General features: G+C 42.9%; 2 protein-coding genes across 11 annotated transcripts in view; both read left to right on the top strand.

The window, feature by feature from the left end:
• The window catches only part of LOC139366191 (protocadherin alpha-C2-like), a 216,337-nt gene that overhangs the window by 123,097 nt on the left and 75,889 nt on the right, over positions 1–17,351 (top strand). The window contains exon 1 of one of the 10 annotated variants that reach the window (XM_071103396.1): positions 1,481–3,865. The exons of 7 other annotated variants lie outside the window; for them this stretch is intronic. In XM_071103396.1, the coding sequence (XP_070959497.1) occupies positions 1,481–3,865 (2,385 nt within the window). Of the gene's footprint in view, positions 1–1,480; positions 3,866–4,440; positions 6,938–10,584; positions 13,066–17,351 lie in introns of those variants that run through there. 2 more of the 10 variants (XM_071103398.1, XM_071103400.1) reach the window with 2 other exon arrangements.
• Positions 14,217–16,766, top strand: LOC139365762 (protocadherin alpha-8-like). Its single transcript, XM_071102846.1, has 2 exons — positions 14,217–16,586; positions 16,752–16,766. Exons 1-2 carry the CDS (start codon positions 14,217–14,219, stop codon positions 16,764–16,766), a joined length of 2,385 nt encoding a protein of 794 aa, XP_070958947.1.

Here is a 17,351-nt window from a genome sequence, read left to right as displayed (position 1 = left end):
TAAAGTTCAGGCCTCAGACTCTGGTGTTCCTCCTCTCAGCAGCAACGTGACTGTGAACGTTTTTATTCTGGATGAGAATGACAACAGTCCTGGGATTCTCGCGCCCTATTCTGAGCACGGCTCCGTTAACACTGAGAACATTCCCTATTCTGCTGAAGCGGGCTACTTTGTGGCCAAGATCAGGGCTGTAGACTCCGACTCTGGCTACAATGCGCTGCTGTCTTATCACATCTCTGAGCCCAAGGGAACCAACCTCTTCCGAATCGGAACCAGCACCGGGGAACTAAGGACTAAGAGGCGAATGAGTGACAATGACCTGAAAGCTCACCCGTTGGTCGTGTTGGTTTCTGATAACGGAGAACCCTCACTGTCAGCGACTGTGTCTATTGATGTAGTGGTGGTTGAAAGTACAGGTGAAATCCAGACTGAATCCAGAAACGTACCAAGAAAGGAGGAGAGCTTCTCTGATTTAAACCTGTATTTGCTGATCGCCATTGCCTCGGTGTCAGTGATATTTTTACTGAGCCTGATCAGTTTAATAGCTGTAAAATGCTTACGGACAGACGACAGTTTTAAAAGATATAGCGCCCCAATGATCACCACACACCCTGACGGGAGCTGGTCTTACTCTAAATCTACTCAGCAGTATGACGTGTGTTTCAACTCAGACACACTGAAGAGTGACGTAGTGGTTTTTCCCCCACAATTTCCGCCTGCAGATGCAGAACTGATCAGTATTAATGGAAATGACACGTTTAACAGGACTCAAACATTACCCAACAAGGACGAGGTAAGTAACATAGTTTTCACTTTACCCAGAAATCAATTAGTCTCATATCCTTCAATTATAATTTTTTTCTGTCTTTTTTGTACTTCTTAATGTCTTTGTATGACGTTGATCTTTCTTTCTCATTTGAATGTTCAATGAAATAATAGAGATCTTGCTGCCTGTAAAAGTTCAAATGTTTTACTGTTCTCGTGCTGTGAAGTGAAGCACACGGGTGCTGTCCATGGTGCTGAAAATCATCAAAGTCTTCGGCTGCGTGATTTTGCCAGTTATTTGAAGTTGTGTTGTGAATGCGTTTTTTTGCTATAATTAGCAGACATTTTAGCAGACATTTTCATATGAAATAGCACATAAATGTGTCGTCGTCATGCTTATATTGTGTTTGGATGGGTGTCATTGTGATATTCGGAGTTGGTGTATGCTTGTGCATTCACCACCTGGCGTCACTATTGACCATGGCATTAAGATATTATATTCGAGTCTCGAGGCCCCTCCCAGATTCAGAGGGTGGGAAGACTTTTCAGGGCTTTGTTACAAAGAGACCCAGGACGAGAGAGAAACGGAGTGGTCGGAAGCCACATCAGCGTTTACCGTAAAAATATTCAGCTGGATTTTAAACATTCTTTTTCGATGCTTGGATTAATTGACGCATAATCGTTTGTTTGGATCTATGCTCGGCTCACGTTCGATAAAATGATGTCTTTGTCGAATAGAAGGAGCTCTATTGTGACGTATTTAGTGCTTGTGCTGCTGGAGTGTTACTGGGAAGCGGTGTCCGGGCAGCTCTCCTACTCCGTCTCAGAGGAGGTAAACCCGGGGACTTCCGTGGGAAATATCGCTAAGGATCTAAACCTCAATGTCCTGGAGTTGGAGTCGCGTATGTTTCAGATTATCACCGGGTCCAAGAGAAAGTATTTCGAGGTAAATCTAAAGACTGGTGTTCTCTATGTGAATGAGAGAATAGACAGAGAGGAGCTCTGTGCGAAGTCTTCGAAATGTACAGTCAGCGTAGAGGCCGTTATAAACAATCCGTTGATGCTTTACCGTCTAGAAATTAAAATTTTAGACGTTAATGATAATGATCCGTCTTTTAGAATACATTCTCAAACATTAGACATTGCTGAGAGCACATTACCTGGACTTAGATTCGCTCTGTCGGAGGCCTCTGATGCTGATGTGGGTAAGAATGCTGTAAGCACATACAAGCTTAGTCCGAATGAATACTTCTCGCTTGATACACACAAAGGGGGAGGTAGTGTGTCTGCTGAGTTAGTGCTGCAGAAAGCTTTAGACCGAGAGAAACAGCCTGTGATAAAGCTCACACTGACCGCTGTCGATGGAGGAAACCCTCCGAAGTCTGGTACGTCACAGATTATTGTTCATGTTTTGGATAACAATGATAACGCTCCAGTTTTTAGTAATTCATTATACAAGACCCGAATTTTGGAAAATGTGCCCCTTGGCACAACGATCATCACCTTAAATGCCACCGATGTCGATGAAGGTACAAATAGTGAAATTGTGTACTCTCTTAGGAGCAAGGAACAGGACCATTTCTTAGATATATTTCAAATAGACTCTAAAACAGGTATCATTACAGTTAAAGGGAAAATTGACTTCGAGGAAATACCTGCGTTTGAGATCCGTGCCCAGGCGAGTGACAGAGGCCAGCCCCCGATGGCAGCGCACTGTAAAGTGTTGGTGGAAGTGGTGGACCTCAACGACAATGCCCCTGAGATCACGGTGACGTCACTCTTAGACACAGTGAAGGAGGACGCCAAGGTTGGCACTGCCATTGCTCTCGTGTCAGTCCTCGATAAAGATGGTGGAAAAAATGGAGTTGTCCGTTGTGAGGTTAAGAATAAGGTCCCTTTTAAATTAGAGACAAACTACAACAACTATTATTCGTTAGTTGTAGATGGGCCTCTTGACAGAGAGAGTGATTCTCATTATAATGTCACCATCACAGCTACGGATGAAGGGACCCCGCCTCTCTCCAGCACCAGCGTTATTACTGTACACGTTGCTGATGTGAATGACAATGCTCCTCGCTTCTCAGACCCCGTGATTAACGTTTATGTTAAAGAGAACAGTCCGATAGGCGAGCTAATCAAAACAGTGTCTGCAGTTGATGCTGACGTCAGTGAAAATAGTCACGTGACCTACTCATTCTTAGAGATGAACAACAACTCACTACCGCTGTCTACAATGGTCAATATAAATTCAGATACCGGAGATATAGTCAGCCTGCAGTCTTTTAACTATGAGGAGATAAAAACTTTCCATTTTAAAGTTCAGGCCTCAGACTCTGGTGTTCCTCCTCTCAGCAGCAACGTGGCTGTGAACGTTTTTATTCTGGATGAGAATGACAACAGTCCTGGGATTCTCGCGCCCTATTCTGATCACGGCTCCGTTAACAGTGAGAACATTCCCTATTCTGCTGAAGCGGGCTACTTTGTGGCCAAGATCAGGGCTGTAGACTCCGACTCTGGCTACAATGCGCTGCTTTCTTATCACATCTCTGAGCCCAAGGGAACCAACCTCTTCCGAATCGGAACCAGCACCGGGGAACTAAGGACTAAGAGGCGAATGAGTGACAATGACTTGAAAACTCACCCGTTGGTCGTGTTGGTTTCTGATAACGGAGAACCCTCACTGTCAGCGACTGTGTCTATTGATGTAGTGGTGGTTGAAAGTACAGGTGAAATCCAGACTCAATACAGAAATGTACCAAGAAAGGAGGAGAGCTTCTCTGATTTAAACCTGTATTTGCTGATCGCCATTGCCTCGGTATCAGTGATATTTTTATTGAGCCTGATCAGTTTAATAGCTGTAAAATGCTTACGGACAGACGACAGTTTCAAAAGGTACAGCGCCCCAATGATCACCACACACCCTGACGGGAGCTGGTCTTACTCTAAATCTACTCAGCAGTATGACGTGTGTTTCAACTCAGACACACTGAAGAGTGACGTAGTGGTTTTCCCCGCACCGTATCCACCTGCAGATGCAGAACTGATCAGTATTAACGGCAACGAAACGTTTAACAGGAATCAGACATTACCCAACAAAGAGAAGGTAAGAAATACCGTTTTTTTCTAAACATAGTAATACTTTTCTATTCTTTACTGAACATGTTTTCCTTGTTTCATGCTTCTCAATGTTTTGATGACGTTGACATTTACTTTACTGTCTCATCTGAATGTTCAGTGAAATAACGGACTTCTTAATTACTTTACAAGTTTTAAATACGGCTTGGTTTTTACCCGCTGTAAATTCAAACTTTAGTGCTCTGTCCATGGTGCTGAAAGCCATCGTGCTCAAACATTGGTTGTTTACTTGAGCGAATATCTTTTTTGTCGTTTTGTAGGCCTGTATTTAGTAGACCCTGACATGTAGTGCAGAACTTAAATTAAGTTATCGGATATATTATTGTTCAAATGCACAGGTTTTGCCTTTGTGTCGTAGAATAATGTGATTTTCTGAATAATTATTGTAAATTCGTTCCGGTGCCACGTGGCGTCACTATTGACCGTGGCTTTGAGATTTTATATGTGAGTCTCTAGGCTCCTCCCAGCATCAGAGGGTGAGGAGATTTATCGGGGCTTTGTTACAAAGAGAGGAAGAACGAGAGAGATACTGCTGTCGGAGGCGACATGGTGTTTACCGTGTAGAAATTCGATTTGATTAATGTATTGTTTTATGCTTTGATTGATTGAAGGATACTCATCTCTTTTGATCTATGCGTGGCTCACATTCGATGGAATTATGTCTTTACCGAATAGAAGGAGCTCTATTGTGACGTATTTGGTGCTTGTGCTGCTGGAGTGTTACTGGGAAGCGGTGTCCGGGCAGCTCTCCTACTCCGTCTCAGAGGAGGTAACCCCGGGGACTTCCGTGGGAAATATCGCTAAGGATCTAAACCTTAATGTCCTGGAGTTGGAGTCGCGTATGTTTCAGATTGTCACCGGGTCCAAGAGAAAGTATTTCGAGGTAAATCTAAAGACTGGTGTTCTCTATGTGAATGAGAGAATCGACAGAGAGGAGCTCTGTGCGGAGGATCTAACATGTACAGTCCGTGTAGAGGCTGTTATCAGCAATCCGTTGAAGCTTTATCGAATAGAAATAAATATTATAGATGTTAATGATAATTCCCCGTCTTTTCCTACGAGGTCCCAACATATCAATATAACAGAAAACACACTAACCGGTGCTAAATTCCCCCTAAAATCCTCTCATGATGCGGATGTTGGTAAGAATACCGTTAGTACATACAAGCTTAGTCACAATGAATATTTTTCTCTAGCTACACACAAAGGAGGAGAGAGTGTGTCTGCTGAGTTAGTGCTGCAGAAAGCTTTAGACCGAGAGAAACAGCCTGTGATCCAGCTCACACTGACCGCTGTAGATGGCGGAAATCCACCGAAGTCTGGTAGTATGGCTGTTATAGTTAATGTGTTAGACATAAACGACAACCCACCTGTTTTCAGTAAATCGCTGTACAAAGCCAGTGTTTATGAAAACGTACCGATTGGAAACTCTATAATAACACTGAATGCTACTGATTTAGATGCAGGACCAAATGGTGAAGTGTTTTTTTCATTTAGCGAGTTTGGAAAAGGCAACTTTGCTGATATTTTTGTAGTAGACACAAAAACTGGGACTGTTACAAACAAAAGACAAATAGATTTTGAAGAAAACAAAGCTTTTGAAATCCGTCTTCAAGCAAATGATGGGGCCAACCCTCCGATGACATCTCACTCCAAATTGTTGATTGAAGTACTAGACATAAACGATAATGCCCCTGAGATATCAGTAACGTCACTCTTAGACACAGTAAAAGAGGACGCTAAGGTGGGCACTGCAATTGCTCTCGTGTCAGTCCTCGACAAAGACGGTGGCAAAAATGGGTTGGTACATTGTGAGGTTAAGAATAAAGTCCCTTTTAAATTGGAGACAAACTATAAAAACTATTTTTCATTAGTAGTAAATGGTCCTCTAGACAGAGAGAGCGCGTCTCATTACAATGTTACCATCGCAGCTACGGATGAAGGGACCCCGCCTCTCTCCAGCACCAGCGTTATTACTGTACACGTTGCTGATGTGAATGACAATGCTCCTCGCTTCTCAGAACCCGTGATTAACGTTTATGTTAAAGAGAACAGTCCGGTAGGAGAAGTCATTAAAACCGTGTCTGCAGTTGATGCTGACGTCAATGAAAATAGTCATGTGACCTACTCATTCTTAGAGAGTAAAAACAACTCAGTACCGCTGTCTACAATGGTCAATATAAACTCAGTCACTGGAGATATAGTCAGCCTGCAGTCTTTTAACTACGAGGAGATAAAAACTTTCCAGTTTAAAGTTCAGGCCACAGACTCTGGTGTTCCTCCTCTCAGCAGCAACGTGACTGTGAACGTTTTTATCCTGGATGAGAATGACAACAGTCCTGGGATTCTCGCGCCCTATTCTGATCACGGCTCCGTTAACTCTGAGAACGTTCCCTATTCTGCTGAAGCGGGCTACTTTGTGGCCAAGATCAGGGCTGTAGACTCCGACTCTGGTTACAATGCGCTGCTTTCTTATCACATCTCTGAGCCCAAGGGAACCAACCTCTTCCGAATCGGAACCAGCACCGGGGAACTAAGGACTAAGAGGAGAATGAGTGACAATGACTTGAAAACCCACCCGTTGGTCGTGTTGGTTTCTGATAATGGAGAACCCTCACTGTCAGCGACTGTGTCTATTGATGTAGTGGTGGTTGAAAGTACAGGTGAAATCCAGACTCAATACAGAAACGTACCAAGAAAGGACGAGAGCTTCTCTGATTTAAACCTGTATTTACTGATCGCCATTGCCTCGGTGTCAGTAATATTTTTCCTGAGCCTGATCAGTTTAATAGCTGTAAAATGCCACAGGACAGACGACAGTTTCAGAAGGTACAGCGCCCCAATGATCACCACACACCCTGACGGGAGCTGGTCTTACTCTAAATCTACTCAGCAGTATGACGTGTGTTTCAGCTCAGACACACTGAAGAGTGACGTAGTGGTTTTCCCCGCACCGTATCCACCTGCAGATGCAGAACTGATCAGTATTAATGGAAATGACACGTTTAACAGGACTCAAACATTACCCAGCAAAGACAAGGTAAGACATCATGTTTTCAATTAGCACATACATATTCTGTTCTCCTGTCATTTACTGAGCATTTACTCTGCTTTGTTGTGCTTTTTAAGGTATTTTGATGGTGTTGTCGTTCGCTCTTTAATGTACGTTTAACTGCCTATGTAAATTGTAAAAATGGTGTGTTCTTTACCCGTTGTAAATATAAACGTCCGTGTGCTGTCCATGGTGCTGAAACGGATAATGGTATTTTTCTTGGTGTTTGAGCTAATGAGGTGATTGCGCTTAGTACATTTATTAGAGCTACTCATATTAACTTACACTTGTAATGAGATATTATGATCACCAGCCTTGGCTTGTGTCTGGGTTTTCTGAAATGTAATGTAATTTGATAATCTAAGCTCATACATTGTTGCGTAAATGCCCCACTTGGCGTCACTGTTGACCGTGGCAATGAGATATTGTTTTTGGTGTCTCGAGGCCCCTCCCAGTTTCAGAGGGTGAGAACATTTCTCGGGGCTTTGTTACAAAGAGACGCAGGGTGAGTGAGAGAAAGAGACAGAGACTGGTCGGAGGCAACATCAATGTTTACCATGTAAAAAATCTGGATTGGAAACATATTTCTCGAAGCTTTGATTGTTTGACAAATATTCGTATCTTTGGATCTATGCTTGGCACACCTTCGATGGAAATATGTCTTTACCAAATAGAAGGAGCTCTATTGTGACGTATTTAGTGCTTGTGCTGCTGGAGTGTTACTGGGAAGCGGTGTCCGGGCAGCTCTCCTACTCCGTCTCAGAGGAGGTAAACCCGGGGACTTCCGTGGGAAATATCGCTAAGGATCTAAACCTCAATGTCCTGGAGTTGGAGTCGCGTATGTTTCAGATTGTCACCGGGTCCAAGAGAAAGTATTTCGAGGTAAATCTTAAGACTGGTGTTCTCTATGTGAATGAGAGAATCGACAGGGAGGAGCTCTGTGCAAATGCTCCTAAATGTACAGTCAGTGTAGAGGCCGTTATCAACAATCCGTTGAAACTCTACCGTGTAGAAATTAATATTTTAGATGTTAATGATAATGCTCCATCTTTCCGAGCGAAATCACAAACTATAGACATTGCTGAAAACACTTTTCCAGGGGTACGATTTCCGTTGTTAGACGCATCTGATGTAGATGTTGGAAAGAATGCTCTCAATACATACAAACTGGGCCCTAGCCAGCATTTTTCCTTAGCGGTGCACAAAGGGGGTGAGAGTGTGTCTGCTGAGTTAGTATTGCAGAAAGCTTTAGACCGAGAGAAACAGCCTGTGATCCAGCTCACACTGACCGCTTTAGATGGTGGAAATCCAGCAAGGTCAGGTACATTGGAAGTAATAGTTCATGTTCTGGATATAAATGATAACGCTCCAGTTTTCACCACGTCTTTGTACAAGACACGTATGATTGAAAATGCACCAATAGGAACGACTGTCATAACTTTAAATGCGACAGACTTTGATGAGGGTACGAATAGTCACCTTGTTTATTCTATCAGCAAAAATGAGAAGGATCATATCCTCCAGATGTTCGATATTGAGCCAAAAACGGGGACAATTACAGTTAAAGGTAATATTGACTATGAAGAACATACTGCATTTGAGATCCGTGCCCAGGCGAGTGACAGAGGGCAGCCCCCGATGGCATCTCATTGTAAAATATTGGTAGAAGTGGTGGACCTCAACGACAATGCCCCTGAGATCACTGTGACGTCACTCATAGACACAGTGAAAGAGGACGCTAAGGTTGGCACTGCAGTTGCACTCGTGTCAGTCCTCGATAAAGATGGTGGCAAAAATGGGTTGGTACATTGCGAGGTTAAGAATAAAGTCCCCTTTAAATTAGAGATGAACTATAAAAATTATTACTCTTTAGTGGTCGATGGGCATCTTGACAGAGAGAGGGCTTCTCAGTACAATGTCAACATCATAGCTACGGATGATGGGACCCCGCCTCTCTTCAGCACCAGCGTTATTACTGTGCACGTTTCTGATGTGAATGACAACGCTCCTCGCTTCTCAGAACCCGTGATTAATGTTTATGTTAAAGAGAACAGTCCGGTAGGAGATGTAATTAAAACGGTGTCTGCAGTTGATGCTGACGTCAATGAAAATAGTCATGTGACCTACTCATTTTTAGAGAGTAACAGCAACTCAGTGCTGCTGTCTACAATGGTCAATATAAACTCAGTCACTGGAGATATAGTCAGCCTGCAGTCTTTTAACTATGAGGAGATAAAAACTTTCCAGTATTAATGGAAATGACACGTATGACAGGACTCAGACATTACCCAGCAAAGAGAAGGTAAGAAATAAATGTTTTATTTCACACAGAAATCAGTTTCCATCCATCCCTTTGCCAAACATGTGTATGCTTTGGCGTGCTTCCCATTGTATATCTATGACAGCGTTTTTGAATAATCAGTTAAATAATTGAGATCTTACTGCTTCAACAAGTTGCAAAAATGTTCACTATCCGCTCCCTATCTAGAGGATCATGTGTCCGCTGTCCATGGTGCTGAAACCCACCCGTTTTTGTCCTGTCCTCTTTTGCCAGGTTTCTTAGCCAAAGGAGGTTTTTGCTTGCTTTTGTATGTTTAGCAGACCTTGCTATAGTAAACAAAACTTACACAAGAGCACAGATATGCACTGAACAAAAATATAAACGCAACAGGTAAAGTGTTGGTCTCATGTTTCATGAGCTGAAACAAAAGATCCCAGTAATGTTCCATATGCACAAAAATCTTATTTCTCAAAAATGTTGTGCACAAATTTGTTTACATCCTTGTTAGTAAGCATTTCTCCATTGTCAAGATAATCGATCCACCTGACACGTGTGGCATTACAAGAAGCTGATTAAACGGCATTATCATTACATAGGTGCACCTTGTGCTGGGGACAACAAAAGGCCACTTTAAAATGTGCAATTTTGTCACACAGCACAATGCCACATACATCTTAAGTTGTGAGGGAACTTGCAATTGGCATGCTGAATACAGGAATGTCCACCACATCTGTCTTCAGAGAATTAAATGTTAATTTCTCTACCATAAGCTGCCTTCAATGTCACTTTAGAGAATTTGGCAGTAGGTCCAACCGGCCTCACAACCATATAACTGCATGTATCCACGCCCTCACAGGACCTCCACTTCTGGCTTCTTCACTTGCAGGGTCGTCTGGGTTGTGTGTGGTGGTGGGGGTTGAGGAGGTTTTTTGGCTGGGCCTAGCTCCCCAGTGTGTGGGCTTGGCTGCGAAGTGAGTGGGCCTATGCTCTCCATGGCTGCAGGCTGCACCCCTGTCCGGTCATGTGAAATCCATAGATTAGGTCTTAATGAATTTATTTCAATTGACTGATTTCCTGATATGAACTGTAAATCAGTAACATCTTTGAAATTGTTGCATGTTGCGTTTATATTTTTGTTCAGAATTGTATGGTCATCATGCTTAGCTTGTGTCTGTCTGAGTGTCATGTAATTTTATGTGATTTTCTGAAGCTCGTACATTTACCACTTGGCGTCACTGTTGACCGTGGCATTGAGATATTATATTTGGTCTCGAGGCCCCTCCCAGTTTCAGAGGGAGAAGTGATTTCTCGGGGCTTTGTTACAAAGAGATGCAGGACGAGAGGGAGACTGGTCGAAGCGGAGTACACATAAGTGTCAAAAATAAGCTGAATTTGTTACGTATATTTTTCGATGCTTTGATTGTCTCTTCGGGTCTATGATCAGCTCACTTTCGATGGAATTATGTCTTTACTGAATAGAAGGATATCTATTGTGACGTATTTTGTTATTGTGCTCCTCGAGTGTTACTGGGAAGCGGTGTCTGGGCAGCTCTCCTTCTCCGTCTCAGAGGAGGTAAACCCGGGGACTTCCGTGGGAAATATCGCTAAGGATTTAAACCTCAATGTCCAGGATTTGGAGTCGCGTATGTTTCAGATTGTCACCGGGTCCAAGCGAAAGTATTTCGAGGTAAATCTAAAGACTGGTGTTCTCTATGTGAATGAAAGAATAGACAGAGAGGAGCTTTGTGCAGAGGATCTGAAATGTACAGTCATCGTAGAGGCGGTTATCAACAATCCGTTGAAGCTTTACCGTTTAGAGCTGAATATTGTAGATGTTAATGATAACGCTCCGTCGTTTAGTGCGAAATCACAAACTATAAACGTAGCTGAGAACACTTTACCTGGAGTTAAATTCACTTTATCAGAGGCTTCTGATTTGGATGTTGGTAAGAATGCTGTAAGCACATACAAGCTTAGTCCTAATGAATACTTCTCTCTTGACATACACAATGGAGGAGGTAGTGTGTCTGCTGAGTTAGTGCTGCAGAAAGCTTTAGATCGAGAGAAACAGCCTGTGATAAAGCTCACACTGACCGCTGTAGATGGAGGAAATCCACAGAGGTCTGGTACGTCACAGATTATTGTTAATGTTTTAGATATTAATGATAACCTTCCGGTATTTACTAGCTCTTTGTATAAGACTCAAATTTCCGAGAATGTGCTCATAGGAACAACGGTATTCACTGTGAACGCGACTGATGCTGATGAAGGTACAAATAGTGAGATTGTCTACTCTCTTAGGAATAAAGATCAAGACCGTATTCTAGATATATTCGATATCGACCCCAACTCTGGCGTTATAACAGTAAAAAGCAATATTGACTTTGAGGAAAGAAAGGCGTTCGAGATCCGGGTAGAGGCAAGCGACAGAGGCCAGCCCCCGATGGCAGCACACTGTAAAGTATTGGTAGAAGTGGTGGACCTCAACGACAATGCCCCTGAGATCACTGTTACGTCACTCTTAGACAGAGTGAAGGAGAACGCTAAGGTTGGCACTGCCATTTCTCTCGTGTCAGTCCTAGATAAAGATGGTGGCAAAAACGGGGTTGTACATTGTGAAGTTGAGAATAAAGTCCCCTTTAAATTGGAGACAAACTATAAAAACTATTATTCGTTAGTTGTAGATGGGCCTCTTGATAGAGAGACCGCTTCTCATTATAATGTCACCATCACAGCTACGGATGAAGGGACCCCGCCTCTCTCCAGCACCAGCGTTATTACTGTACACGTTGCTGATGTGAATGACAATGCTCCTCGCTTCTCAGACCCCGTGATTAACGTTTATGTGAAAGAAAACAGTCCGATAGGAGATGTAATTAAAACAGTGTCTGCAGTTGATGCTGACGCCAGTGAAAATAGTCATGTGACCTACTCATTAGAGATTAACAGCAACTCACTACCGCTGTCTACAATGGTCAATATAAACACAGATACAGGAGATATAGTCAGCCTGCAGTCTTTTAACTATGAGGAGATACAAACATTCAGTTTTAAAGTTCAGGCCACAGACTCTGGTGTTCCTCCTCTCAGTAGCAACGTGACTGTGAACGTTTTTATTCTGGATGAGAATGACAACAGTCCTGGGATTCTCGCGCCCTATTCTGATCACGGCTCCGTTAACTCTGAGAACGTTCCCTATTCTGCTGAAGCGGGCTACTTTGTGGCCAAGATCAGGGCTGTAGACTCCGACTCTGGTTACAATGCGCTGCTTTCTTATCACATCTCTGAGCCCAAGGGAACCAACCTCTTCCGAATCGGAACCAGCACCGGGGAACTAAGGACTAAGAGGAGAATGAGTGACAATGACTTGAAAACCCACCCGTTGGTCGTGTTGGTTTCTGATAATGGAGAACCCTCACTGTCAGCGACTGTGTCTATTGATATAGTGGTGGTTGAAAGTACAGGTGAAATCCAGACTCAATACAGAAATGTACCAAGAAAGGAGGAGAGCTTCTCTGATTTAAACCTGTATTTGCTGATCGCCATTGCCTCGGTATCAGTGATATTTTTACTGAGCCTCATCAGTTTAACAGCTGTAAAATGCCACAGGACAGACGACAGTTTCAAAAGGTACAGCGCCCCTATGATCACCACACACCCTGACGGGAGCTGGTCTTACTCTAAATCTACTCAGCAGTATGACGTGTGTTTCAACTCAGACACACTGAAGAGTGACGTAGTGGTTTTTCCCGCGCCGTATCCAGATGAAGAACTGATCAGTATTAATGGAAATTACACATTTAACAAGACTCAAACATTACCCAACAAAGACAAGGTAAGATTAATATGCTTCACGAATGTGACAATGTTTTAAACCCCCAGCACAGTTTGTTATAGCAGTTTTTGGCAAAATTACAGACATTTGTCAAATGTAGTTGTATCATGGCTTCAGAGTTATAGGCCTCCACGTGTTTGCATGGTCAATTTTGTTTTTGATATCTTGTGAGAATATATATTGACATACATTGCGGGAACAATATTTCAAGGCTGTATCACAACCGGCCGTGATTGGGAGTCCCATAGGGCGGCGCACAATTGCCCCAACGTCGTCCGGATTAGGGTTTGGCAGGGTAGATTGTCATTGTAAATAATAATTCTTATTAACTAGCTTGCCTAGTTAAATAAAGGTTAAATATATTTTTTTAAATAAAACAATGTGGAAAATCACATCGCTGTGAAAGTACAGACGCTGTCCGTGGTGCTGAAACGGTTAGTGTTCTTTGGTTTCGAGGGGCAGAGGCCTTTTCGAATCAATGCTCATCATCGTTGAAAGTGGAATGGATTCATTCAAGTGGTAGAGAGTTGATTTTTATTTCAAATGTTTCATCTCTCTGCCTCTCTGCCTAGAATTGTCTCCCCCGTTAACATTCTATCTGGCAGTTTCTATGGGCGATCAAATAACGACAGTTGTCCTTGTATCTAAACTGTATTACTACTATTTCTAACTGACTATAATAATAACTCATTTTAAATGTTCCCATCTTTAACATTTCATATTTTGCACTTGTCATGAAGTGTATTCGAGTTCAACTCTACGGTGTGGTTGACTCTATCATGTAGTTGATTCAGATTTGAGACGACATTGGTCGCTGGTTATACACAGTGATCTTTGCTACTTTGCTCACTACTATCACAATAGGTCAACTATGTATTATATAAAATGACATGAAATCGAACACGTAACACAGGGTGTCACTATAGACCACGGAAAGCAGCGAAGTCAAATGTGTTTTTATACTCCTCCTCTGATGGAAAATACAGAATAGCGTCACTGTCGGAGGGGCGTTGTGAAGAGAAACGGTCGTGGTGATGAGACGGAGAGGGCTGAGCTGTGTACAGAATGTCCGACATTTAACGGAATACTTCGGGTTTTGATGGATACATGACCCTTACTTATTGGATTCAGTTGTTTTTATACATGCAGCGATGGATCGTCGAAGACAAAGGGAAAGCTTTTGGATTCAGTGCGTCGCGTTGCTTTGTTTATTTGGCTGGTCTGCAGCGCAGATCTCTTACTCCGTTTCAGAGGAGGTGGACAAAGGCACGTTTGTGGGGAATCTCGCTAAGGATTTGAACCTTAATGTACACGAACTGGAGTCCAGGGGTCTAAGGATTGTTTCCGGAAATAGTAAGATGTATTTTGAGGCGGATTTAAAAACAGGGATTCTTTACATTAACGAGAGAATAGACCGAGAGGAGCTTTGTCCGAATACGATAAAGTGCTCTTTGAATATGGAAGCCATATTAAGCCATCCTGTGCTTCTGCATCGAATTGAGGTTAATATTTTAGATATTAATGATAACACACCATCTTTTGTTGAAAAATCCCACACATTTAACATCTCTGAGTCTTCAACGCCGGGCGAGCGATATATGCTACCAATAGCAAATGACGCAGACATAGGAGCTAACTCGGTAAAGAGCTACAAGCTGAGCCCGAATGAACACTTTTCCCTGGATGTACAGAGCGGTGGAGAGCAGAGTGTGTCTGCTGAGTTAGTACTGCAGAAAGCGTTAGACCGAGAGAAACAGCCCGTGATCCAGCTCACACTGACCGCTGTAGATGGTGGAAAACCTCCACGATCTGGGACATTGCTGATAGTAGTGAACGTAATTGATGTTAATGACAATTCTCCAGTATTTTCTAAGCCGCTTTATAAAGTTCGTGTTCATGAAAATGCGCCTTTTGGGACAAATATATTAACTCTCACTGCAACAGATTTAGACGAGAGCGTAAATGGTGAGATAGTGTATTCTTTCTTAAAACGTGGAAATCTGGACCCCTCAAACATGTTCGCCATCAATTCAGACACGGGTGAAATTACAGTCAAAGGAAATTTGGATCATGAAGATAGTCCTGCATTTGAAATTCGAGTTCAGGCGATGGACCGAGGGCATTCACCTCGCAGTGCACATGGTAAAGTGTTAGTTGATGTTATTGATGTCAATGACAATGCCCCAGAAATCTTAGTGACGTCACTCATGAGTCCAGTGAAAGAGGATGCCGAGATGGGGACAGTGGTCGCCTTGGTGACAGTAACTGATAACGATGGAGGTCAAAATGGCCTCACTAACTGTGAACTTGTAGGGTCTGTTCATTTTAAACTAAAGTCGAACTACAAGAACTATTATTCGTTAGTGGTCGACGGGCCTCTTGACAGAGAGAGGGCTGCTCAGTATAATGTCACCATCACAGCTACGGATGACGGGACCCCGCCTCTCTCCAGCACCAGCGTTGTTACTGTACAGGTTTCTGATGTGAATGACAACGCTCCTCGCTTCTCAGAACCCGTTATTAATGTCTATGTTAAAGAGAACAGTCCGGTAGGTGACGTCATTAAAACAATATCTGCTTTTGATCCAGATTCAGATGAAAATGCAAAAGTGACGTATTCATTATTAGATAAAAGTGTTTCAATATCATCATCTGTAAATATAAACTCAGATACAGGAGTTCTAGTCAGCCTGCAGTCGTTTAACTATGAAGAGATAAAAACCTTCCAGTTTAAAGTTCAGGCCACAGACTCTGGTGTTCCACCTCTCAGCAGCAACGTGACTGTGAACGTTTTTATTCTGGATGAGAATGACAACAGTCCTGTGATTCTCGCGCCCTATTCTGATCACGGCTCCGTTAACTCTGAGAACATTCCCTATTCTGCTGAAGCGGGCTACTTTGTGGCCAAGATCAGGGCTGTAGACTCCGACTCTGGCTACAATGCGCTGCTTTCTTATCACATCTCTGAGCCCAAGGGAACCAACCTCTTCCGAATCGGAACCAGCACCGGGGAGCTAAGGACTAAGAGGCGAATGAGTGACAATGATCTGAAAACTCACCCGTTGGTCGTGTTGGTTTCTGATAACGGAGAACCCTCACTGTCAGCGACTGTGTCTATTGATGTAGTGGTGGTTGAAAGTACAGGTGAAATCCAGACTGAATCCAGAAACGTACCAAGAAAGGAGGAGAGCTTCTCTGATTTAAACCTGTATTTGCTGATCGCCATTGCCTCGGTGTCAGTGATATTTTTACTGAGCCTCATCAGTTTAATAGCTGTAAAATGCCACAGGACAGACGACAGTTTCAGAAGGTACAGCGCCCCAATGATCACCACACACCCCGACGGGAGCTGGTCTTACTCTAAATCTACTCAGCAGTATGACGTGTGTTTCAGTTCAGACACACTGAAGAGTGACGTAGTGGTTTTCCCCGCGCCGTATCCACCTGCAGATGCAGAACTGATCAGTATTAATGGAAATGACACGTTTGACAGGACTCAAACATTACCCAGCAAAGAGAAGGTAAGAGGAACTCTCCTCCGCAGATGTTTAAATGTGTCTGCACTTCCAGTTTAAATGTGTTTTGTGTAGTGCGAAAACAGACAGAGATATGTGGCATTGGGAAATATGCAGATATGCTTAGACCATGGCAGGTTTCAGATTGATATAACGTGTCCCCACTTTCAGCCTACGGATGCATAATGTATCAACGATTTATAGGCTACCGTGAATACTTGTTTCCAAATGACTATGTTCACCAAGCGGTGAAATAGTTTTGGCTGCTGTATATGGGGCTGAAATCGTTTGTGCTTTGTGCTTACAATGTCCAGTGATGTTTTTAGACCGATAATTGTCACTGGTTAAATTGAAAGTGTGCAAACCGTGGTATTTCGCTTTTCAGAGTTGTCTTTGCGGCCTTGACAGCATTACAATGTCGATAATCCTTGAGCTATCCGTATCAATGCTCTGCTACTCGTCCTAGATTTTTATAGCTTCTGCCATCGATATCAGAATATAATCAACACATAGTTTATTGTTCAACGTGGCTAGACTTTTTGTCTCCTTTCCCTGTGTGTTTCATTTGAGCAAAAACGTTCGTTCTTTTACATACATGCACCTTTCGCTGAGTGAATTACGAACACGAGTTTGATTATTTGAAGTTATCTCTGTAGGCCTATTCTAACACATCAGAGAAAACTCTTCATTTTAAACGAGTAATGTATAAAAGCAACACACGGTGTCACTATAGACCACGAACGGAAGATACATCATTGACAAACTAAGACT

The sequence above is a fragment of the Oncorhynchus clarkii genome, chromosome 14 (assembly GCF_045791955.1).
Source record: "Oncorhynchus clarkii lewisi isolate Uvic-CL-2024 chromosome 14, UVic_Ocla_1.0, whole genome shotgun sequence".
NCBI lineage: Eukaryota > Metazoa > Chordata > Actinopteri > Salmoniformes > Salmonidae > Oncorhynchus > Oncorhynchus clarkii.
This window is presented reverse-complemented; position numbering and strand designations above follow the sequence as displayed.